The 25,529-nt window shown below is 36.1% G+C and overlaps 2 protein-coding genes across 4 annotated transcripts; one reads left to right on the top strand and one right to left on the bottom strand.

Annotated features, from left to right (window-relative positions):
• Positions 1-2,080: 2,080 nt before the first annotated feature.
• On the bottom strand, positions 2,081-7,723 carry LOC116691607 (sorcin). Of its 3 annotated transcripts, none has more exons than XM_032519369.1 (8): positions 7,372-7,723; positions 6,259-6,300; positions 6,045-6,114; positions 5,197-5,240; positions 4,091-4,238; positions 3,353-3,466; positions 2,641-2,699; positions 2,081-2,538 (listed from the first exon to the last, which is right to left on the bottom strand). In XM_032519369.1, exons 1-8 carry the CDS (start codon positions 7,411-7,413, stop codon positions 2,512-2,514), a joined length of 546 nt encoding a protein of 181 aa, XP_032375260.1. In that variant the 5' UTR covers positions 7,414-7,723; the 3' UTR covers positions 2,081-2,511. The 3 variants fall into 3 exon arrangements, with proteins under 3 accessions (XP_032375260.1, XP_032375258.1, XP_032375259.1); XM_032519367.1 differs by having other exon boundaries at positions 6,259-6,306; positions 7,372-7,516; XM_032519368.1 differs by having other exon boundaries at positions 3,353-3,469; positions 6,259-6,303; positions 7,372-7,516.
• On the top strand, positions 7,606-25,527 carry LOC116690974 (uncharacterized). Its single transcript, XM_032518211.1, has 5 exons — positions 7,606-7,706; positions 17,978-18,339; positions 20,295-20,606; positions 21,708-21,777; positions 25,203-25,527. Exons 1-5 carry the CDS (start codon positions 7,606-7,608, stop codon positions 25,273-25,275), a joined length of 918 nt encoding a protein of 305 aa, XP_032374102.1. The 3' UTR covers positions 25,276-25,527.
• The last annotated feature ends 2 nt before the right edge of the window (positions 25,528-25,529 follow it).

The raw sequence follows: 25,529 nt of genomic DNA, 5'->3' as shown, positions 1-25,529 counted from the left end.
TGGAAATGGTGACAAAAAAAGAAGGAAAAAAGTTTTTAAAAAAAACGTGGGAAAAGCTTCAAAAACATTGAGAAAAGTGACCAAAACGTCAGGGAAAAGGACAAACGTTAAAAAACTTTGTAATTTAAATTTTGACCCAGAAAAACAGAAGGTTTCCTGGTAGATGGGAAGATAACACAAGCGTTAAACGTCAAATTCAAAGTTGTTTCCCCCCCCCAGGACTTTCTAGGCACAGTTCCCTCAAGTTAAAGGACCCGACACGGCACATTTTGAGAGAAAAACATAAGCAGAATTTTCGTTTTTTGGAAGGAAGAATCCAACACTCCAGTACAACATCATTTTATGCAAATACAGCCACAGGTGTGTGACATTATCTTTATCAGCCCCCCCATTCACCACGGTCGTCGGGGCGATCACCAGCTGTCACGTTGGCGTGCCTGCAGCCCGTGCTTCCATCCTCTTTTTCTTTAGCTGCATCATGTCACCAACAGGAACGGAGCGGCCGTTAACTTCCAGCAGGAAGAAAAACCAACTTACAGTCTAGGAGCGATGATGCTGTTGCTGCAGTCTAATTTCTTCTGATTTTATTTTGCAGTAACGAGTAACAAAGATGCTTAGGAGGAAATGTGAAAGTCTCCAGGAATATGTATAATGAAGCTACAGATACGGTGAAACTTGTACTTGTGGAGGGGAGTAACAAAGCATTTGCACTACATCATGTTATAAGAAGACGAAAGTGCAATTTCACAAGTCACAAGTTACAAGCATGTTCCTCAAGGTCAAGGTCAAGGTTTCAGGTCAATAAAATGTTGTCCACTGAAAAGTAAGGACTATATTATGACACACACACACACATACGTAATGTGTCACAAATTAAATCAACCAAATTGCATTTTTAAAACAAACAAAATTACAACACACGGGTTTGATCCTTATTCTGTCCCTGTAGCAAAGTAAACACATAAAGTAGAAGAACCAGGTGTTGTGTTGAAGGTGCGTGAGACTAGGCCTGCACGGTTTGGAGGAAAATATGATTTTTTTAGCTTAGAATTGAAATCACGACTCTCTGCCACGATTTGTGTAACGTGTATTTAAAAAAAAATCAAAGTTGATAAGAAATAAATTGCCATTTGATTGCCATTTTATAGCGGTTAATCGTGCAGGCCTACGTGAGACTGCTGCCAGGAAATTCAGCTTTAATCTCCATTATTCAAATTCAGTGTTGGCCTTCAGGAGGATCCGTCTCTTACCTCCAAAGGTTATCACACTACTTTATGGTTCGCACCGATGCCTGCTTGCATGCCTTTGATATGCAAAGGATGGTGAAAATTGAAAAGACAAACGTAGGCTTCTTTTAAGAGGACTGTCTACAGATAAAAGGTGGATTTGTGTGAACTCATTTTAATAAATGCCCAACAGTCAAAGCAAGAGATTCCTTGACACTCAGATAAAGTTCCGAGACATTTCCATCTTTTGAGTATTCAAATGGGAACAGTGGTGTAATGGGCAGTCACTGGTGACACACACACATCCTCTTTATAAACGTCTATGTAGTATTCTTAGATTAAAAAGGTCTGGTGCTTGTGTATCTACTATGATAAGAGGGGAGCAGAAGATAATGATTGGAGTGGTTAAACACTAATTTTCATACCTGTTATCTGTAGATATTATAATGCTGAGGGAAACTCCTCCAACCCTTGGTTCTAAACAGAGAAGCTAGAAGCTTTTAGTCCTTAATTTTAACTTTAAAATGTTAAGATAATAAAAATGCCATTATCTGAAAAGAAAAGTTATAAAAGCATCTGATCTTCAGGGTTGCTGGCACATTCCAAAATGTCAATTTTCCAGTTAGACATGTTTAATTAATACATGAGAGCGCCTTATGTTTTGTGTTTGCGATTTTAAAATGACTGCAATGAAATGCACATTAAGTCCACCCCCCATTTCTAAATATAACGTTTGAGTTTAAAGGCTCAAAGGCATTTTTATTTTAACACTGAAAATTCATAACTGCGGATTGTTGGCATAAATAGCTTTTGCAACATTTCCCTTTAATAGCTCTTGCTAAAAAAAAAAAAAGGATGTGATGTGTGAAGTTTGTATTTAGCACAACAGCAAATGAAAGTAATGGACAATGAAACTCTACAAATAGTTCAACAACACAAACCAAAAAACACACTAAGACAGCTATTAACAAAGGCAGTCAACGTGTGCCAATCATCACTTTGTGACATTACATATTTATTCATTTTAAAGCATGTGTACACGCATATGCCAGCAAGCGCTATGGGCTAACATGGGCACGTAGTGGTTCATTGGTGCAGCCTGAGGTTACTCTAGTCTCATTAGTTTGTTCCAGTCTCCATTAACATACAACATTAACATACAGTTCAAGGTGAAATGGAATGTGAAAGCGACATTGTTAGTGTAAAAAAAACACATTGAAAGTACACGCTGTTAATAAAACATATTAAAAAGCTGGTGTGTCTCCTCTTCGGTGTGTCTTCCTCTTCATATGGCCATGGTGACCTGGATGAACTAGAAAGAGAGAAATGTATTTAGTGTTATTTTTTTTATTTTATTTCAGACCCAGGGGGATCCATATCACAATAGGAAACACACAGAACTTTAACAACTTACATCGTCATACTGAAATGAGGCGCTGCCAGTTCGGGTTGTGTCTCTTCTTTGGAACTGATCTGAAAAACACATTAAAACAGACGACTTAAAAAAAAAGGCCATCACACACACTCGCGCACACACACACACACACACACACACACACACACACACACACACACACACACACACACACACACACACACACACACACACACACACACACACACACACACACACACACACACACACACAATATATATATATATATTTTTTTATCCCCCTCTCCGTTTTTTTTATCCACTGCCTGTATAATGTGGATAATGTGAAAAACACTTAAAAATAAAAAGTTAAAAGCAAAACAAAAACAGACAACTTTCTTTCTGACTGAGCAAGTTGTTCATTAACACAACACCCACAATTGTAAAAGGCTCTCCTCATCTCTTGTTTGGCGACATCTTGAACACAACAAATGTTTAATTCAGAAGTTAAAAGAAAGAAGATGAGAAACATGGCGTGCTAGTGGAGAAGCTGAGCTACAGGTGATCCAGCAGTGAACGTTAAACTGCTCAAACAGCTGATAAATCTACGAAAAAAAGTTCCCAATAAGCTGCCAGTGTTGGTTCAGTGTCCCCCCCCCCCCCCCCGTGACTTTATGAGGGAAATGGTGCTGTTTGGTATTTTGTTTAAATGTTAACTTTCTCAGATTTGACGCGTTCCTCGGCCCACTCACCGGTCAGCGCACGGAGTTTCACGCAACAGCTCACAAAGTCATCAAAGGTGATCCGGCCCTGTGAACTGAAGCGCTTCATGATGATGTTCATGGCCTGAGGACTCAGATTATAACCTGCAAAGAAACACAGAAAATCAAGGACATAACTGTTTACTAAAAAATAAATAAAAAAAAACTAAAAAACAAGTAAGTTCCTTAAATAGATTCAAGAAAAACTGGGCGCCTCCCTAGGGAGGTGGTCCAAGACCCCAGACTAGGTGGAGGGACGTCCAGCTGGGAGCAGGCCTCGGGGAAGACCCCGGACTAGGTGGAGGGACGTCCAGCTGGGAGCAGGCCTCGGGGAAGACCCCGGACTAGGTGGAGGGACGTCCAGCTGGGAGGAGGCCTCGGGGAAAACCCCGGACTAGGTGGAGGGACATCCAGCTGGGAGGAGGCCTCGGGGAAGACCCAGGACTAGGTGGAGGGACGTCCAGCTGGGAAGAGGCCTCGGGAAAGACCCAGGACTAGGTGGAGGGATTATATCTCCAACCTGGCCTGGGAACGCCTCGGGATCCCCCAGTCGGAGCTGGTTGATGTGGCTTGGGAAAGGGAAAGTTGGGGCTCCCCTACTGGTGCTGCTGCCCCCGCAACCCGATACCGGATAAGCGGTCGAAGATGGATGGACGGATGGTTGGACAAACTAAAAATGAATAAAACTACAAGATGTCTAACAGGTTATTTTGGTAAATTTGCCCGTACCCATGGCGGCGACAGCATGCTGCAGCTCTTGGCCCTCCACCGTCCCACTGCGGTCCCGGTCATACGATGCAAAGGTCATCTTCCAGCCGTTCAGAACCTGCCACAGATCCTTGAACTCTGCAAAGCCCAAGCTGTTGGACCTGTCCCTCTGAGAAACCAGTGAGTCAAGGACCCATCGCAAACTTTTACAGTTGTCACAAAAATTACTGACTAGTAATCCTTAGAAGAGGTGGGAAGCTTACCAACAGAATAATTATGTGATAATAGGATTTAGTGTTCACTACTAGTACAACTCGATACTATACTATTGTGCACGTAGTTTTAAAGAAGAAGAAGAAATGCACTGAATGATTTTGGGAAGCTCTAGTCAGTTTAACAAGGAGAAGTGGTTTCATTTCCTTTGTGCACTCTATTGTAGGATAATAGTGAATTCATTACGATAACTAACATCTTTGAAAGTGCTTTATTTTGTCACTTTACTAGTGCGAACTGCATTATCAAAACCCAACCTAAATTTAAAAAAACAGATGGCAAAACACTAAAGTATTGTGTATTTTTGGGTCTGTGTTTCCTGGTTTAGTGCCAATGAAGGGAAATAGACACAATGTGCTACCACCTTGCAACAGTTTGTTTTTGCCCTTTGCTGTTTTAACCTATGAACAAGGAAACAGTTTTCCCAATTTACTGTGAAATAACTGCTGCAAATACTCAACACTTCTCTTCACTCTGTCTATTTCCTACAGGCAATGAGCACAGCAGTTATTAAGCCACTCTCAAAAAAGAACAATATCAAACATATCACTACTAAAAACAAACAAAAAATCTGAGTGAACATGTGGAGACGTGTGGCGTTCCCCAAGGCTCCTTTCTGGATCCTCTTCTGTTCCACATCTTCATGCTCCCATTAGCTCTCAGATTATTGAAAACAACCAAATGTCTCACCCTAATTATGTAGTCACACAGATTTATATAACAATGTCACCAGGTGACTCTGGTCCAACATAACCACCGAGTCAATGCCTTCAACAAATCAATGATGTGCCAAAATGTTCTTTAGTAAAACAACTAAAGAAAACACTTGTTCTGTGCTGATGGGTGAAGGATACATCCAGCATGCTGATCATCAGTCTGCAGGTCTCCAGGCTGAAGGCTGGAGGAAGTAAGCACATAGGCTAAGAACACATTCACATGGACAACTCCACAAAATCCTCATTAAATAAGATAAGAGTCTTCATTTGCAGGAAGTGAACAACAAAAACAGACATTTTAATTGGGTTGTTACCTGGCTAATTGGGTTGTTACCTGGCTTCATGCACCATCTGATGTATCAATGTCTGGTGGGCCACTGTATACAACTAGGACTAGGTTCAAATGTGTCTCAGGCTTAACAGAGCATTTCTCTTGCTTCTTTGCTCTAATTACACATTCAACTTAATTTTTAACGTCACTTACACCGCAATATTGTTTCTCTTATCATGGCAACCGCACTTTAAAATTCCTTTTGTTTGACGCCATCTTACTTAGGCCTACTCAGTCTACCATATTTTCATTGTCTATTTCTTGCCTGTATTTCTTGCCTTGTATTTCTTTCGTGCTTACTTGTTTGTGTGTTTTTGTTTTTTGCTGTTATTGAAAAATGCTGCTACTGTAACGACAAAATTTCCCCGTCGTGGGATGAATAAAGTATAATTTAATCTAATCTATTTTGAGTGTATATTTAACCCTTGTGTTGCCTTTCCGTCAACCATAAAAAAAGGAAGTTTTTTTTTTTTTAACACCATTAGTGCTTTTTCTGACATTTTTGTCACTTTTTCAATGTTGTGGGTGCTTTTTCTGATGTTTTTTCCAAAGTTATTTGATATTTCTAATGTTGACGTGTTAAAAACACTGAAAACGGGTCAAATTTGACCCGAGGACAACATGAGGGTTAATAGAAAGAGTCTGGTGTCCTTACGTTTGTATGAGCCGGAGATGCCGGAGTGTGTGAGGCAGCTCTGCAGCTCGTCTGCTGAGATCTGTCCATCCTGTCAGAGTTTAAGAAAACACAAGGATGGGAAAGATGCAATGCAACAAACAGTTAGATAACAATCAGCAAATTGCACAAAGTTCAGAGAAACATCAACGGTATTATTTATATTAAATGTTTATCGGCTGGTATTATGTGTTACCTGTCCAGCTACAGCTGAAAAATATCCGTAGAGAGGATCTTGCTGCAGGGAGAGGAAAACAAGAAAGTTGTTGTTTGTGCAGCATTTAAGTAGTTTACATTCTCTCAAATAAACCTCATCAATGTCTGAATAGCAGCACTTCACTCAAATATAATCAATACCAGCTGCCTGCATGCTTTGCATAGTCCACCAATACTGATTCAGTGTGTTTTGACCCCTGAAAAGATGTGAAATTATCAGGTTATCTAGTGAGTGTGTGTGTGTGTGTGTGTGTGTGTGTGTGTGTGTGTGTGTGTGTGTGTGTGTGTGTTCCTCAGGGGCTGTAAAGAGGAAACCCCACCCTTGTTTACCCTAACCTATTGTAAATGCATCATAAAACTGATAGAAGATAGCTAAAAGAAATTGTAAATGATTGTAGATAAACGGACAAAGTTTAACAAAACAAATCAAGTAGGCCCAGAATTAGCTAGAAACAAAACAGGTATTTTGTTCTGGGTCTTTTACTCGTAGTGGAGTATTTTCACAATGTTCTTCCACTAATGGCTAACACATCTTGAAAAGCTCAACATTAAAATGTGTTTGGGATCAACATGCAGCTTAATAACTTGTCCTTTTGGTTAGCTGATAGCACATCAAGCTAACTGACAAATATCAGGTAGGCATCTAAACATCTAAACATCTAACACACCTGTCGAGCTGCACATTTTTTTTATTGTCTATGCATATTTCAGCCAACTCGACCGACTTCCGCATTCCTTGTGCAGGTCCTGTCCCACCCGGTGCAACCGGGACGCGACCCCTAGGACGGCGAAGGTAAGTCCCGCCCTCCTCTGCCTCTGATTGGCTGTTTGCTCACCCCAAATCTAACCAAATCCTAGCCTGGTTGACGCCTTTTGTTTTCTTTAACTGTCGTCCTGAATTGGTCGGAAGTTCGTCGGGGTTTTCCCCAGACAAACCAAATCCTCAGGCCTGAATTTAACCAATCCAGCCAACGGAGCCAACGCGTATTAGCCAATCAGAGGCCGTAATGAGGCCTTCGCCATCCTAGGAAATGGCTCGGTGGACACACTCCGCTTTATTCACACATTTTATAACATTTAAAAGCTTCCTTACCGCGACGCCGCCAGGGGCAGCACCGTATCCTGGAAAGGCCATTATTCAATCTATTATAAAACACAAGAAAACAAGGAATTCAAGTCGAAATGTAGCCTAACACCCAACTTCTCCAGGGGTGTGTCTGCAGATGTAATGTTACTGAAACAAGAAAAAAACACACCGGAAATGAGATTACAAAGTCTGAACGAGCCCGAGGCACCGAGGCGGGTCTTAATGTCAGTATAACCCGGAATGACCCGACCAGAGTCCGCCAGGAAACAGGCAGAAAAACGTGAAAAACCTTCTGGATGTTTGCTGTTAAAGGGCCTGGTTCCTCCTCAGCGCTGCAGAGAGTGACCACGTGACCTCTGATTGACCAATCGGATCAATGCGCTGGCTGCAGCAGGAAAAACTGGCTTTAACTGTCTATGGGGGAAAACCTTAGACAGTTAAAGAAAAACATGTAATGATCAGATCACACACGCGCACACACACACACACACACACACACACACAAAGTACACTCAGCGGCAATACTGGAAGAAGCTGGAATCAGAAAAGTTTTTCCACTCAAACCGATTAATCGATTATCAAATTAGTTAAAGATCAACAACTAATTGATTTATCCTTGCAGTTCTACCTGTAAGTGTAATCATGGAAATGTAAAAAGTACAAAAAAATGTCCTCTGTGACTGTTACATTTAGTAGTTATTATTATATAATATTATTAATTTGGGGTTGGCAGTAGCTCAGTCCGTAGGGAGTTGGGTTGAGAAACAGAGGGTTGTTGGTTCAAGTCCCCATGTGGACCAAAGTACGGAGTGTGGATCGGTAGCTGGAGAGATGCCACTTCCCCTTGAGCAAGGCAACGTACCCCCCAACCGCTCAGACATCTCTCCGTGTGTGTGTGTGTGTGTGTGTGTATTTCAGGCCTGTGTGTAGTGATTACTGACAAAAAGAGTGTAAATTGCAATTTCCCCACTGGTGATCAATAAATAAAATAATTCATAATGTAATTTGACCAAAGTAAAAGCAAACCTCTGGTTCACTTTGATGGAGTAAAGTAGATTTTTGTTCCCCGTCGGTCAATAAATGTCAGCCTCTGAGGTCAGCAGCCCACGTCACACTCCTGAAAACACCATCTTGCTCTGAAATGGGGTAATGTACTGTATTTATTCATTATTTAATACTGTAATACTTATTTACTACTTAACCATTTAATTTCATTACAGTGCGATATTTAATATTTAATCACTTAATCTGAGTACTGTGCAATATTTAATACTCAGGACCTTTGATACACCAATAACTATTATTTGCATAATGTGTGTACGAACCCTTTATCTTTCTTACTATTTTACATATGTACTGTGTATATATAACTGTGCACCCCGTTCCCCCCTCTCTTTTTTTTCTTCTTCTTCTGCACTACTTACATTTAATATTTTTTATATTTTTTGTATTTTTTTACTTCGTGTTGACACTGTAAAGGTTTTGCTTCAGTCTCGTTGCACAGGTGCTGCACTTAATGACAATAAAGGCTTTCTATTCCATTCTACTCTATTCTACTCTATTCTATTCTATTCTATTCTATTCTATTCTATTCTGTTCTATTCTATTCTACTCTATTCTATTCTATTCTATTCTATTCTATTCTATTCTGTTCTATTCTATTCTATTCTATTCTATTCTATTCTATTCTATTCTATTCTACTCTATTCTATTGTATTCTGTGCTATTCTATGCTATTCTATTCTATTCTGTTCTATTCTATTGTATTCTGTGCTATTCTATTCTGTTCTATTCTATTCTATTCTATTCTATTGTATTCTGTGCTATTCTATTTCTATTCTATTCTATTCTATTCTATTCTATTCTATTCTATTCTATTGTATTCTGTGCTATTCTATTCTGTTCTATTCTATTCTATTCTATTCTATTGTATTCTGTGCTATTCTATTCTATTCTATTCTATTCTATTCTATTCTACTCTATTCTATTCTATTCTATTCTATTCTATTCTACTCTATTCTATTGTATTCTGTGCTATTCTATGCTATTCTATTCTATTCTATTCTATTCTATTCTATTCTATTCTATTCTACTCTATTCTATTCTATTCTACTCTATTCTATTGTATTCTGTGCTATTCTATGCTATTCTATTCTATTCTATTCTGTTCTATTCTATTCTATTCTATTCTATTCTATTCTATACTATTCTATTCTATACTATTCTATTCTATTGTATTCTGTGCTATTCTATGCTATTCTACTCTATTCTATTGTATTCTGTGCTATTCTATGCTATTCTATTCTATTCTATTCTGTTCTATTCTATTCTATTCTATTCTATTCTATACTATTCTATACTATTCTATTCTGTTCTATTCTATTCTATTCTATCTATGCTATTCTATTCTATTCTATTCTGTTCTATTATTTTCTGTTCTATTCTATTCTATACTATTCTATTCTATACTATTCTATACTATTCTATTCTGTTCTATTCTATTCTATTCTATTCTATACTATTCTATTCTATCTACTATTCTATTCTATTCTATTCTATACTATTCTATTCTATTCTATTCTATTCTGTTCTATTCTGTGCTATTCTATGCTATTCTATTCTATTCTATTCTGTTCTATTCTATTCTATACTATTCTATTCTGTTCTATTCTATTCTATTCTACTCTATTCTGTTCTATTCTATTCTACTATACTATTCTATTCTGTTCTATTCTATTCTATTCTATACTATTCTATTCTATACTATTCTATACTATTCTATTCTGTTCTATTCTATTCTATTCTGTTCTATTCTGTTCTATTCTATTCTGTTCTATTCTGTTCTATTCTATTCTATTCTGTTCTATTCTGTTCTATTCTATTCTGTTCTATTCTATTCTGTTCTATTCTATTCTATTCTATTCTATTCTATTCTATTCTGTTCTATTCTATTCTATTCTATTCTATACTATTCTATACTATTCTATTCTGTTCTATTCTATTCTACTATATCTATTGTATTCTGTGCTATTCTATGCTATTCTATTCTATTCTGTTCTATTCTATTCTATTCTATTCTATTCTACTCTATTCTATTGTATTCTGTGCTATTCTATGCTATTCTATTCTATTCTATTCTGTTCTATTCTATTCTGTTCTATTCTATTCTATGCTATTCTATTCTATACTATTCTATTCTATGCTATTCTATACTATTCTATTCTATTCTATTCTATTCTATTCTGTTCTATTCTATTCTGTTCTATTCTATTCTATTGTATTCTATTCTATTCTATTCTACTCTACTCTATGCTATTCTGTTCTATTCTATTCTATTCTATTCTATTCTATTCTATTCTATTCTGTTCTATTCTATGCTATCTATTCTACACTATTCTATACTATTCTATTCTATTCTGTTCTATTCTGTGCTATTCTATTCTATACTATTCTATTCTATTCTATTCTATTCTATTCTATTCTACTCTATTCTATTCTATTCTATTCTACTCTATTCTATTCTATTCTATTCTATTCTATTCTATTCTACTCTATTCTATTGTATTCTGTCTATTCTATGCTATTCTATTCTATTCTGTTCTATTCTATTCTATTCTATTCTATTCTACTCTATTCTATTCTATTCTATTCTATTCTACTCTATTCTATTGTATTCTGTGCTATTCTATGCTATTCTATTCTGTTCTATTCTATTCTATTCTATTCTATTCTATTCTACTCTATTCTGTTCTATTCTATTCTATTCTATTCTATTCTACTCTATTCTATTCTATTCTATTCTATTCTATTCTATTCTACTCTATTCTATTGTATTCTGTGCTATTCTATGCTATTCTATTCTATTCTATTCTATTCTATTCTATTCTATACTATTCTATTCTATACTATTCTATTCTATTGTATTCTGTGCTATTCTATGCTATTCTATTCTATTCTATTCTGTTCTATTCTATTCTATTCTGTTCTATTCTATTCTATACTATTCTATTGTATTCTATGCTATTCTATTCTGTTCTATTCTATTCTATTCTATTCTACTCTATTCTATTCTATTCTATTCTATTCTACTCTATTCTATTCTGTTCTATTCTATGCTATTCTATTCTATACTATTCTATTCTATTCTATTCTATACTATTCTATTCTATACTATTCTATACTATTCTATTCTGTTCTATTCTATTCTATTCTGTTCTATTCTATGCTATTCTATTCTATACTATTCTATTCTATTCTATACTATTCTATTCTATACTATTCTATACTATTCTATTCTATGCTATTCTATTCTATACTATTCTATTCTATTCTATTCTATACTATTCTATTCTATACTATTCTATACTATTCTATTCTATTCTATTCTATTCTGTTCTATTCTATACTATTCTATTCTATACTATTCTATACTATTCTATTCTGTTCTATTCTATTCTATTCTATTCTATACTATTCTATTCTATTCTATTCTATTCTGTTCTATTCTATTCTATTCTATTCTATACTATTCTATACTATTCTATTCTGTTCTATTCTATTCTATTCTATTCTATTCTATTCTATTCTGTTCTATTCTATTCTATTCTATCTATTCTATTCTATTCTATTCTATTCTATTCTGTTCTATTCTATTCTGTTCTATTCTATGCTATTCTATGCTATTCTATTCTATTCTATTCTGTTCTATTCTATTCTGTTCTATTCTATTCTACTCTACTCTATGCTATTCTACTCTATTCTATTCTGTTCTATACTATTCTATTCTATTCTATTCTATTCTATTCTGTTCTATTCTATTCTATTCTATTCTACTCTATTCTGTTCTATTCTTCTATTCTATTCTATTCTATTCTATTCTATTCTATATACTATACTATTCTATTCTATTCTATTCTATCTATTCTATTCTGTTCTATTCTATTCTATTCTATACTATTCTATTCTATACTATTCTATACTATTCTATTCTGTTCTATTCTGTTCTATTCTGTTCTATTCTGTTCTATTCTGTTCTATTCTATTCTATGCTATTCTATACTATTCTATTCTATTCTATTCTATTCTGTTCTATTCTGTGCTATTCTATGCTATTCTATTCTATTCTGTTCTATTCTGTTCTATTCTATTCTATACTATTCTATTCTATTGTATTCTATTCTATTCTATTCTACTCTACTCTATGCTATTCTGTTCTATTCTATTCTATACTATTCTATACTATTCTATTCTATTCTATCTATTCTATTCTATTCTATTCTATTCTATTCTATTCTATTCTATTCTATTCTATTCTATTCTATTCTATACTATTCTATACTATTCTATTCTGTTCTATTCTATTCTATTCTATTCTATTCTATTCTGTTCTATTCTATTCTATTCTATTCTATACTATTCTATACTATTCTATTCTGTTCTATTCTATTCTATTCTATTCTATTCTATTCTATTCTGTTCTATTCTATTCTATTCTATACTATTCTATTCTATTCTATTCTATTCTATTCTGTTCTATTCTATTCTATTCTATTCTATTCTGTTCTATTCTATTCTGTTCTATTCTATTCTACTCTACTCTATGCTATTCTATTCTATTCTGTTCTATACTATTCTATTCTGTTCTATTCTGTGCTATTCTATGCTATTCTATTCTATTCTATTCTATTCTGTTCTATTCTATTCTGTTCTATTCTATTCTACTCTACTCTATGCTATACTCTATTCTATTCTGTTCTATTCTGTTCTATTCTATTCTATACTATTCTATTCTGTTCTATTCTATTCTATTCAATACTATTCTATTCTATACTATTCTATTCTATTCTATTCTGTTCTATTCTATACTATTCTATTCTATACTATTCTATACTATTCTATTCTGTTCTATTCTATTCTATTCTATTCTATACTATTCTATACTATTCTATTCTGTTCTATTCTATTCTATTCTATTCTATTCTATTCTGTTCTATTCTATTCTATACTATTCTATTCTATTCTATTCTATTCTATTCTGTGCTATTCTATGCTATTCTATACTATTCTATTCTATTCTGTTCTATTCTATTCTGTTCTATTCTATTCTACTCTACTCTATGCTATTCTACTCTATTCTATTCTGTTCTATTACTATTCTATTCTATTCTATTCTATTCTATTCTGTTCTATTCTATTCTATTCTACTCTATTCTGTTCTATTCTATTCTATTCTATACTATTCTATTCTGTTCTATTCTATTCTATTCTATTCTATTCTATTCTATACTATTCTATACTATTCTATTCTGTTCTATTCTGTTCTATTCTGTTCTATTCTGTTCTATTCTATTCTATTCTGTTCTATTCTATTCTATTCTATTCTGTTCTATTCTATTCTATTCTGTTCTATTCTATTCTATTCTGTTCTATTCTATTCTATACTATTCTATTCTATACTATTCTATACTATTCTATTCTGTTCTATTCTGTTCTATTCTATTCTATTCTGTTCTATTCTGTTCTATTCTATTCTGTTCTATTCTACTCTATTCTATTCTGTTCTATTCTATTCTATTCTGTTCTATTCTATTCTATTCTGTTCTATTCTATTCTATACTATTCTATTCTATACTATTCTATACTATTCTATTCTGTTCTATTCTGTTCTATTCTATTCTATTCTGTTCTATTCTATACTATTCTATTCTATACTATTCTATTCTATTCTATTCTGTTCTATTCTGTTCTGTTCTATTCTATTCTATTCTACTCTATTCTATTCTATTCTATTCTATTCTACTCTATTCTATTCTATTCTGTTCTATTCTGTTCTATTCTTTTCTATTCTATTCTATTCTATTCTACTCTATTCTATTCTATTGTATTCTGTTCTATTCTATTCTATTCTATTCTATTCTATTCTATTCTATTCTACTCTATTCTATTCTATTCTATTCTATTCTACTCTATTCTATTGTATTCTGTTCTATTCTATGCTATTCTATTCTATTCTATTCTGTTCTATTCTATTCTGTTCTATTCTATTCTATGCTATTCTATTCTATACTATTCTATTCTATGCTATTCTATACTATTCTATTATATTCTATTCTATTCTGTTCTATTCTGTTCTATTCTATGCTATTCTATTCTATTCTGTTCTATTCTATTCTGTTCTATTCTATTCTATTGTATTCTATTCTATTCTATTCTACTCTACTCTATGCTATTCTACTCTATTCTATTCTATTCTGTTCTATTCTATTCTATTCTATACTATTCTATTCTATTCTATTCTATTCTGTTCTATTCTATTCTATTCTATTCTATTCTATTCTATTCTATTCTATTCTATTCTGTGCTATTCTATTCTATACTATTCTATTCTATTCTATTCTATTCTACTCTATTCTATTCTATTCTATTCTATTCTACTCTATTCTATTCTATTCTGTGCTATTCTATCTATTCTATTCTATTCTATTCTGTTCTATTCTATTCTATACTATTCTATTCTATTCTATTCTATTCTGTTCTATTCTATGCTATTCTATTCTATACTATTCTATTCTATGCTATTCTATACTATTCTATTCTATACTATTCTATTCTATGCTATTCTATACTATTCTATTCTATACTATTCTATTCTATACTATTCTATACTATTCTATTCTGTTCTATTCTATTCTATTCTATTCTATACTATTCTATTCTATTCTATTCTATTCTGTTCTATTCTATGCTATTCTATTCTATTCTATTCTATTCTATGCTATTCTATACTATTCTATTCTATTCTATTCTATTCTGTTCTATTCTGTGCTATTCTATGCTATTCTATTCTATTCTGTTCTATTCTATTCTGTTCTATTCTATTCTATTCTACTCTATTCTGTTCTATTCTATTCTATTCTATACTATTCTATTCTATTCTATTCTATTCTATTCTATTCTATTCTATTCTATTCTGTTCTATTCTATTCTATTCTATTCTATACTATTCTATTCTGTTCTATTCTATTCTATTCTATTCTATTCTATTCTATTCTATTCTATTCTATTCTATTCTATTCTATTCTATTCTATTCTATTCTATTCTATTCTATTCTATTCTATTCTATTCTATGCTATTCTATTCTATTCTGTTCTATTCTATTCTATTCTATTCTGTCTGTTCTATTCTATTCTATTCTATCTATTCTATTCTGTTCTATTCTATTCTATTCTATTCTATTCTATTCTGTTCTATTCTGTTCTATTCTATTCTATTCTATTCTATTCTGTTCTGTTCTATTCTATTCTATTCTATACTATTCTATTCTGTTCTATTCTATTCTATTCTATTCTATTCTATTCTGTTCTATTCTGTTCTATTCTATTCTATTCTGTTCTATTCTGTTCTATTCTATTCTATTCTATACTATTCTATTCTGTTCTATTCTATTCTATTCTATTCTATTCTATTCTGTTCTATTCTGTTCTATTCTATTCTACTCTATTCTGTTCTATTCTATTCTATTCTATTCTATTCTATGCTATTCTATACTATTCTATTCTATTCTGTTCTATTCTATTCTATTCTATTCTATTCTATTCTATTCTATTCTATTCTATTCTATTCTATTCTATTCTGTTCTATTCTATTCTATTCTATTCTATCCTATTCTATTCTATTCTATTCTATTCTGTTCTATTCTGTTCTATTCTATTCTATTCTATTCTATTCTATTCTATTCTATTCTGTTCTATTCTATTCTATTCTACTCTATTCTGTTCTATTCTATTCTATTCTATTCTATTCTATTCTATTCTATTCTATTCTATTCTATTCTATTCTGTTCTATTCTATTCTATTCTATTCTATCCTATTCTATTCTATTCTATTCTATTCTATTCTATTCTATTCTATTCTATTCTATTCTATTCTATTCTATTCTATTCTATTCTATTCTATTCTGTTCTATTCTATTCTATTCTATTCTATTCTATTCTATTCTATTCTATTCTATTCTATTCTATTCTATTCTGTTCTGTTCTATTCTATTCTATTCTATACTATTCTATTCTGTTCTATTCTATTCTATTCTATTCTATTCTGTTCTATTCTGTTCTATTCTATTCTATTCTGTTCTATTCTATTCTATTCTATTCTATTCTATTCTATTCTATTCTATTCTATACTATTCTATTCTATTCTATTCTGTTCTATTCTATACTATTCTATTCTATTCTATTCTATTCTGTTCTATTCTATTCTATTCTATTCTATTCTATTCTATTCTATTCTATTCTATTCTATTCTATTCTGTTCTATTCTCTATTCTATTCTATTCTATTCTATTCTATTCTGTTCTATTCTATTCTATTCTATTCTATACTATTCTATTCTATTCTATTCTATTCTATTCTATTCTATTCTATTCTATTCTATTCTGTGCTATTCTATTCTATTCTATTCTATTCTATTCTATTCTGTTCTATTCTGTTCTATTCTATTCTATTCTATTCTATTCTATTCTATTCTATACTATTCTATTCTATTCTATTCTATTCTATTCTATTCTATTCTATTCTATTCTGTTCTATTCTATTCTATTCTATTCTATTCTATTCTATTCTATTCTATTCTGTTCTATTCTATTCTATTCTATTCTATTCTATTCTGTGCTATTCTATACTATTCTATTCTATTCTATTCTATTCTGTTCTATTCTGTTCTATTCTATTCTATTCTATTCTATTCTATTCTATTCTGTTCTATTCTATTCTATTCTATTCTATTCTATTCTATTCTATTCTGTTCTATTCTATTCTATTCTATACTATTCTATTCTGTTCTATTCTATTATTCTATTCTATTCTATTCTATTCTATTCTATTCTATTCTATTCTATTCTATTCTGTTCTATTCTATTCTATTCTATTCTATTCTATTCTATTCTGTTCTATTCTATTCTATTCTATTCTATTCTATTCTATTCTGTTCTATTCTATTCTATTCTATTCTATTCTATTCTATTCTATTCTATTCTATTCTATTCTATTCTATTCTATTCTGTTCTATTCTATTCTATTCTATTCTATTCTATTCTGTTCTATTCTATTCTATTCTATTCTATTCTATTCTATTCTATTCTATTCTATTCTATTCTATTCTATTCTATTCTATTCTGTTCTATTCTATTCTATTCTATTCTATTCTGTTCTATTCTATTCTATTCTATTCTATTCTATTCTGTTCTATTCTATTCTATTCTATTCTATTCTATTCTGTTCTATTCTGTTCTATTCTATTCTATTCTGTTCTATTCTGTTCTATTCTATTCTGTTCTATTCTGTTCTATTCTATTCTATTCTATTCTATTCTATTCTATTCTATGCTATTCTATTCTATTCTATTCTATGCTATTCTATTCTGTTCTATTCTATTCTATTCTGTTCTGTTCTGTTCTATTCTATTCTGTTCTATTCTGTTCTATTCTATTCTGTTCTATTCTATTCTACTCTATTCTATTCTTTAAGGAGGTAGTCAGTGTTTTAAAGCAAAACACAGGCATGCTCCTTTACTTGAAGGCGTTACATCATCAGCTGAGACAATCTGTCCCCTCAGCTCCTCTGGAGTGACTCATACAGTCCGTCCCGCGGCGTCCAACTCCGGTCCAACGAAAACCATCTGTGGCTCCGTCTCTGGTTTCAGAGGCAGAGCGGAGACGAAGAGGAAGAGGAAGAGGAAGAGGAGGAAGACCATCCGTGATTACACCTCCCCCGACCACAAACCCTGGTGGAGGACGCTGACGATGAACCGACTGAATCCTGACTGTTGGCTCTGGTCTCCGGCAACTCCTCTGGGTCTTCTTCCTCATCATTCAGGGACCCTCGCTTCCGCCATGCTGGGCCACGGCGAGGAAGAGGAGGAAGAGGAGGAAGAGGAAGAGGCCGGAGAGCATCCCGCTGCCTGCTGCTACAACACAGGTAGGTTTAAGATTGGGTAAGAACACGCTTTATGGATCTCAGTTTTAGTTTATTTCATTTATATAGCACTTGAAATGCAGACAAGTTTGCACCAAAATGCTCCACAAAGACAAACACATATGCATACAAGCAAAAAAACACATATAATATAAATAAGAAGAAGAAGAAGAAGAAGAAGGAGAAGAAGAAGAAGAAGAAGAATCCTTTAAAGGAAATTGCAATGTTTTCACTTTGTGGTTATAACACACGTTACACGCAGTTATGAAATACACACGCATGCCCATACATGCACAAATGCAGAGATGGCAGCGTGAGGGGGGTGCAGCTGTCGATGGGCAGGCACCCGGAGCAGTTGGGGGTTCGGTGCCTTGCTCAAGAGCACATAGGCAGTGCCCGGGCGGTGAACTGGCACCTCTCCAGCTACCAGTCCAGCAACTAGTTGCATACAGCGGTAATACAACTCTATTCAAACAAGTTGAGACACTAATTAAAACCCTTGAAATCAGATCAGAAAAGATATAGTACAGTAATGTATAGATGTATACAGTATATTTACATAACCATATGTACATAAACAACAAATAAAATGAAAGAAAACCGGTTAAACACGATTAAAATTGAAAGCCAGCGTGTCTTAAGGCATCCACCGGCTCAGCCTGGCTAATGGCTTCTGGCACGTGGAAATGAAGTTGTTGCATTACTAAAAGCCGAAAAATAGACATTATTATGCAACTGGAAAACAAAGTAGGCAATAAAATTGAATACAACAGCAAGAAGTCAGATATAACGTCTTGTCAAGCCACTAATGGCTTTAACTATGCTCTTAGATAAGCACTTTGAGGATGTTAAAGCGCTATATAAATGTACTGAATTATTATTATTATTATTATAGATAAGATAAAATAGAACTTATAAGAAGCACTATAAATAGAGTCAAAAGGCATAACTTGATTAAAGTATTGATGTGTATAATCGCTTAAAAAAACGTCTCCACCCATTAGATAAATTTAAACTTTTAATTTTAGTCATTTTTAGAGACATTGTGTCTGATGCTGTTAGTGTGTGTTTGTGTGTGACTTTCCTTTCCTTTTCTCGGGTCTATTTTTCAAAAGAGATTCTGATGTCGATGATTAGAGAATCAAAATTTAAAGAATAAATAAAACGGTTAAATAAATGAGCTTGTTGATCCTGTCATGTCAGCACAACACATTACACCATACACCCAAATATTGGATGTATGCTGTAATGTGTGTGTTGTTGGATGTCTTTGTTTGTGCATGAAAAACCTCACACTCCCTGTCCCGCTGTGTGTGCACAGGCGAGTGTGTGTGTGTGTGTGGTGTGTGTGTGTGTGTGGTGTGTGTGTGTGTGTGTGTGTGTGTGTGTGTGTGTGTGTGTGTGTGTGTGTGTGTGTGTGTGTTCATTCCCTGTCCAAACCCAGCGGGTTGTATCAGCAGAAACAGGAAACAGACGGATCAGACAGATGATTCGGCCACGTCTTGCAGCTCTGAGCCAAGTCCAGGCACTATCCAGCCATGCATGTTCGGGTTGTTGTTGTGTCTTTAAAGTGTGAATAAAATATGCAATAATGATTATGCTTTTTTTTAAAATACAATTCAGGTTGCCTTAAACACTACCTGGCTATGAAAAGAAAAATTCTGTTGCTTTTTTAGATGTTTTTTTGTTAACCGTTTGCAGAGAAAAATCATCAACAACTCTAGGTTACACTTCATTTAAATATTTGAAACAAAGAACATTATAGTATAAATAGGTTTTTTCAGCCAAAACGAGTGCAAAATCAATAAGCAGCACAATTTAAATCAATACATTTTCTATGATAAAGCATCAAATCTAAGACAAAGCTGTAAAGAAACAGCCTTAATTTGATCTATTTGTCAGTGACAGATTCTGATCCCACACCACGTTATGCAGTAACGTCCCACCTGTGTGTGCAGGCTGTGATGACGTCATCAGTCGGTCAGCTGGTGCTCGGCGGTCAGTCTCCGACCCCCCCCCCACCCACTCAGGGATCATCAGCAGCAGCAGCAGCAGCTCCAGCCCGGCAGCCGCTCCCCCCCCACAGCTGCCAAAACCAGTGGTCGGTGCAGATGGGGCAGATGTGGCAGATGTGGCGCCGCATTACACCGGCGGGCGTTGTTGGGGGGGTCCGGGGACGGAGACCCAGCGATGTGTGTGTGGTTACGGGCAAAGGCAACCAGAAGGTCTGGGTTCCTGCTGGTCTGGGTCTCCATACGTCTACTACGGGGGTGAGTGCTCACCTGACCTTTAAGCCTCTTGTGCAAAATGTTTGCAAAATATCAGAACTTTGGGTTTCTTTCAACCAAATTGTCAACAAAAATAACACGGATGGTACAATGCTCTTCACATTTAAAATAAATGATCAGTTCACTACTTTCATTGAATGTGGGTGTTTTATTTGGTTTTAAAGGACGTTAATAAAAGTGAGAGAAATGTCAGAAAAAGCTTCATAGATGTCCCACAAAAAAAAGTCCAGAAAAAAACCCACAAATACATCGGAAAAAGTGATAAAAACATTGAAAAAAGTCTTAAATATGTTGGGAAAAGACGTTGAAAAAAGGGACAGAAACATTGAGTAAAACGACAAAAGAGTCGAAAAAGACTGGCAAAACGTTGAAAATAATTTTGATTTTAAATTTGGACCCAGAAAAGACAAAAAGTTTGCAAAATTTCAGAAATTTGGGTTTCTTTCAACCAAACTGTCGACAAAAGTAACATGGGTGGTTCCATACAACGAGCTTCACAAGTCAAATCAATGATCAGTTCATTACTTTCATTGAATGTGGGTGTTTTATTTAGTTTAATAGCATTTAAAAAAAGATGAAAGGACGTTGAAAAAAGTGACAGAAATGTCAGAAAAGCTTCAAAGAAGTCCAGAAAAAGTCAAAAAAAAAAAAAAAAAACATCGGAAAAACTTGTAAAAAAAGTGATAAAAACATTGAGAAAAGTCTTAAATGTGTTGGGAAAAGTGACAAAAACTTGTAAAAAAGTGATAAAAACATTGAGAAAAGTCTTAAATGTGTTGGGAAAAGTGACAAAAACTTGTAAAAAAGTGAAAGAAACATTGAGTAAAGCGACAAAAGAGTCGAAAAAGACAACCCAAACATTGAAAATATAACGTTATAAGATAACACAAAGGTTAAATTGTGTGCTTTGCAAAGTTTTTCTTGTTTCTTGCTCAGATTTTAAAGGTCCCACATTGTAAAAAGTGAGTTTTCCATGTCCATCGTGATCATAAAGCAGGTCAAGTGCTAAAGTAACAAAACACTAAATCCACACAGAAGTGGCCCACATGTAATGCCTGTACCGACGTGGTTTTGCTTCTGCAGTGCGGAGGAACCTGGTGGTCGGGGTGGAGGTGGTGGAGGAGGTCGCTGTAGAAGACACTCTAGAAGTTATGTAAGTATTTCAGGAATAAATATCTTATGACAGTTATGTGGACTGTACCACTAAAGCTAGTCTTTCTATGGTGTGGAATAAAACTTCTATTTAATCTACAGCGAAGGACCTTTTTGCGTCAATTCAATACAATTTTATTTATAGTATCCAATCGTAACAAGAGTTATCTCACGATGCTTTACAGTTAGAGTAGATCTAGACCACACTCTATAATTTACAAAGACCCAACAATTCCAGTAATTCCCCCAAGAGAAAGCATTTAGTGCAACAGTGGCGAGGAAAACCTTCCTTTTAGGAAGAAACCTCGGACAGACCCAGGCTCTTGGTGGGTGGTGTCTGACGGTGCCGGTGGGGGGTTTAATGAACAATGGCAATAATAGTAACAAAGTTAATGGAACTAAGACTAGAAATAGTAGTTGTAGTAGTTCATGGCATAGCAGGGCACCGCAGGAAGTTACAGGACGTAGCAGGGCACCGCAGGAAGTTACAGGACGTAGCAGGGCACCGCAGGAAGTTACAGGACGTAGCAGGGCACCGCAGGAAGTTACAGGACGTAGCAGGGCACCGCGGGGCGTTACAGGACGTAGCAGGGCACCGCAGGAAGTTACAGGACGTAGCAGGGCACCGCAGGAAGTTACAGGACGTAGCAGGGCACCGCAGGAAGTTACAGGACGTAGCAGGGCACCGCAGGAAGTTACAGGACGTAGCAGGGCACCGCAGGAAGTTACAGGACGTAGCAGGGCACCGCAGGAAGTTACAGGACGTAGCAGGGCACTGAAGAGGGTATAGCAGGGTGTTACAGGATGTAGCGGTAGGGTGACCAGACGTCCCCGGTTTCCGGGGACAGTCCCCGATTTTGGCTACCTGTCCCCAGCTAGATCTGTCCCCGGAAATGTCCCCAGTTTTCACTGTGACTGAAAGACCCGAAATTGGAACGAAAGAAAGAAAAAACGTAGCCGATAATCGCACACCCTACACAGGCTCCAGACCGCCAGAGCCAGCGGTGCTCAGAGAGGTTTTAGAAAGCCGTGTTTTACGATGCTAAAATCACTGATTATTTACATGGAGTCTGGTGCGTTTAGCCAACGCAATTTCGCGGACTTTTATGTTTTAAAAAAGGATCTTAATCTTTAACAGAAAGGTCGACCTCCTTAAAAATCCTTTCCATAATGTTGTCAGACACTTTATTAATTAAATTAAATATTAATCTGAGTCTGTTAGCAGCTAAACAAGCACTTTTATGAACGTAAATACAAGCTGGACAATTATCCTATTAACGTACATTGCAGCGATCTCGTTTAATACTGCATCAATGTCAAAGGAAAATATGTCCTCAATAGTTTATGTTGTATCTGATTCTCAAGGAGCTGTTGCAGAAACAAGCCTTGAGCAGTAAAGCAAAAGCTGTCAGATAAATGTAGTTCAGTAAACATTACAACATTGTGAAATATTGAGACTTTCTATCTTGAAATATTAGGACTTTCTATCTTGAAATATTATGACTTTCTATCTTGAAATATAAGGACTTTCTATCTGTAGTGGAGTATGAAGTAGCAGCAGCTATAGGTCTAGTGTCCCCGTTTTAAGTTTTACAAAAATAAAAACATTACTTGTTTTGGAGGTAAATACGCTTCTGAGCTGAAAATGTCCCCGGACTTTGTCTGAGAAATCTGGTCACCTTACGTAGCGGAGCACTGAAGAGGGTATAGCAGGGTGTAACAGGACGTAGCAGGGCACTGAAGAGCGTATCAGGGTGTTACAGAGCATAGCAGGGCACTGCAGGGCATTACAGGACGTAGCAGGGCACTGCAGGGCATTACAGGACGTAGCAGGGCACTGCAGGGCATTACAGGACGTAGCAGGGCACTACAGGGCATTACAGGACGTAGCAGGGCACTGCAGGGCATTACAGGACGTAGCAGGGCACTGCAGGGCATTACAGGACGTGGCAGGGCACTGCAGGGTGTTACAGGACGTAGCAGGGCACTGCAGGGCATTACAGGACGTGGCAGGGCACTGCAGGGCATTACAGGACGTAGCAGGGCACTGCAGGGTGTTACAGGACGTAGCGGGGCACTGAAGAGGGTATAGCAGGTTGTAACAGGACATAGCAGGGCACTGCAGGGCGTAACAGGACGTAGCAGGGCACTGCAGGGTGTTACAGGACGTAGCAGGGCACTGCAGGGCGTAACAGGACGTAGCAGGGCACTGCAGGGTGTTACAGGACGTAGCAGGGCACTGCAGGGCATTACAGGACGTAGCAGGGCACTACAGGGTGTTACAGGACGTAGCAGGGCACTGCAGGGCATTACAGGACGTAGCAGGGCACTGCAGGGTGTTACAGGACGTAGCAGGGCACTGCAGGGCATTACAGGACGTAGCAGGGCACTGCAGGGTGTTACAGGACGTAGCAAGGCACTGCAGGGTGTTACCGGACGTAGCAGGGCACTGCAGGGTGTTACAGGACGTAGCAAGGCACTGCAGGGCATTACAGGACGTAGCAGGGCACTGCAGGGTGTTACAGGACGTAGCAGGGCACTGCAGGGCATTACAGGACGTAGCAGGGCACTGAAGAGCGTATCAGGGTGTTACAGAGCATAGCAGGGCACTGCAGGGCATTACAGGACGTAGCAGGGCACTACAGGGCATTACAGGACGTAGCAGGGCACTGCAGGGCATTACAGGACGTAGCAGGGCACTGCAGGGCATTACAGGACGTAGCAGGGCACTGCAGGGCATTACAGGACGTAGCAGGGCACTACAGGGCATTACAGGACGTAGCAGGGCACTGCAGGGTGTTACAGGACGTAGCGGGGCACTGAAGAGGGTATAGCAGGGTGTAACAGGACGTAGCAGGGCACTGCAGGGCGTTACAGGACGTAGCAGGGCACTGAAGAGGGTATAACAGGGTGTAACAGGACATAGCAGGGCACTGCAGGGCATTACAGGACGTAGCAGGGCACTGCAGGGCATTACAGGACGTTGCAGGGCACTGCAGGGTGTTACAGGACGTAGCAGGGCACTGCAGGGTGTTACAGGACGTAGCAAGGCACTGCAGGGTGTTACCGGACGTAGCAGGGCACTGCAGGGTGTTACCGGACGTAGCAGGGCACTGCAGGGCATTACAGGACGTAGCAGGGCACTGCAGGGTGTTACAGGACGTAGCAAGGCACTGCAGGGTGTTACCGGACGTAGCAGGGCACTGGAGAGCGTAGCAGGGTGTAGCAGGGCGTGGAGCAGGTCCATCGGGATTGCTGCAACCATGATTTAGGTGCCACCCTAACCCAAGGAAACATGCTGGGTGATAGAAGACATAAGGACTCTGGGAATAAGCTCCCCAGAGCTAAGCTTAGTGCACATTTAGCAACACAATCATTCATGTATTTTTGCTCTATAAAGATGGCTGCTGTCTTTTCTCTTCTCAGAACAGAGGACATGTACAATGATGATCTGCTGGATCCCGAGCTGCTGCAACACGCCCAGCTGTACCCCACATGAGCCCCGAGAAACTCTCAGCGTGTCCTGTTCTGACTGTTGACACTGAAAACAAAGCTATTATTCACATATTTATATTTTTACCCTATCTCTATTTTTGTGTAGATGTGTCTGTAACGTGCTGTTTGTCTTTGTCTTTTTATTAAAATCATGTCAATTGTCATTGTTGAGAGTTACAACAGAAAGGAACAATAAGAAAATTACTGGTTGTTATGACTGTTTTTCTTTTTTTAAATGGAAACATATAATATAAAATA

Source organism: Etheostoma spectabile, chromosome 6 (assembly GCF_008692095.1).
Source record: "Etheostoma spectabile isolate EspeVRDwgs_2016 chromosome 6, UIUC_Espe_1.0, whole genome shotgun sequence".
In the NCBI taxonomy this organism is placed as follows: domain Eukaryota; kingdom Metazoa; phylum Chordata; class Actinopteri; order Perciformes; family Percidae; genus Etheostoma; species Etheostoma spectabile.
This window is presented reverse-complemented; position numbering and strand designations above follow the sequence as displayed.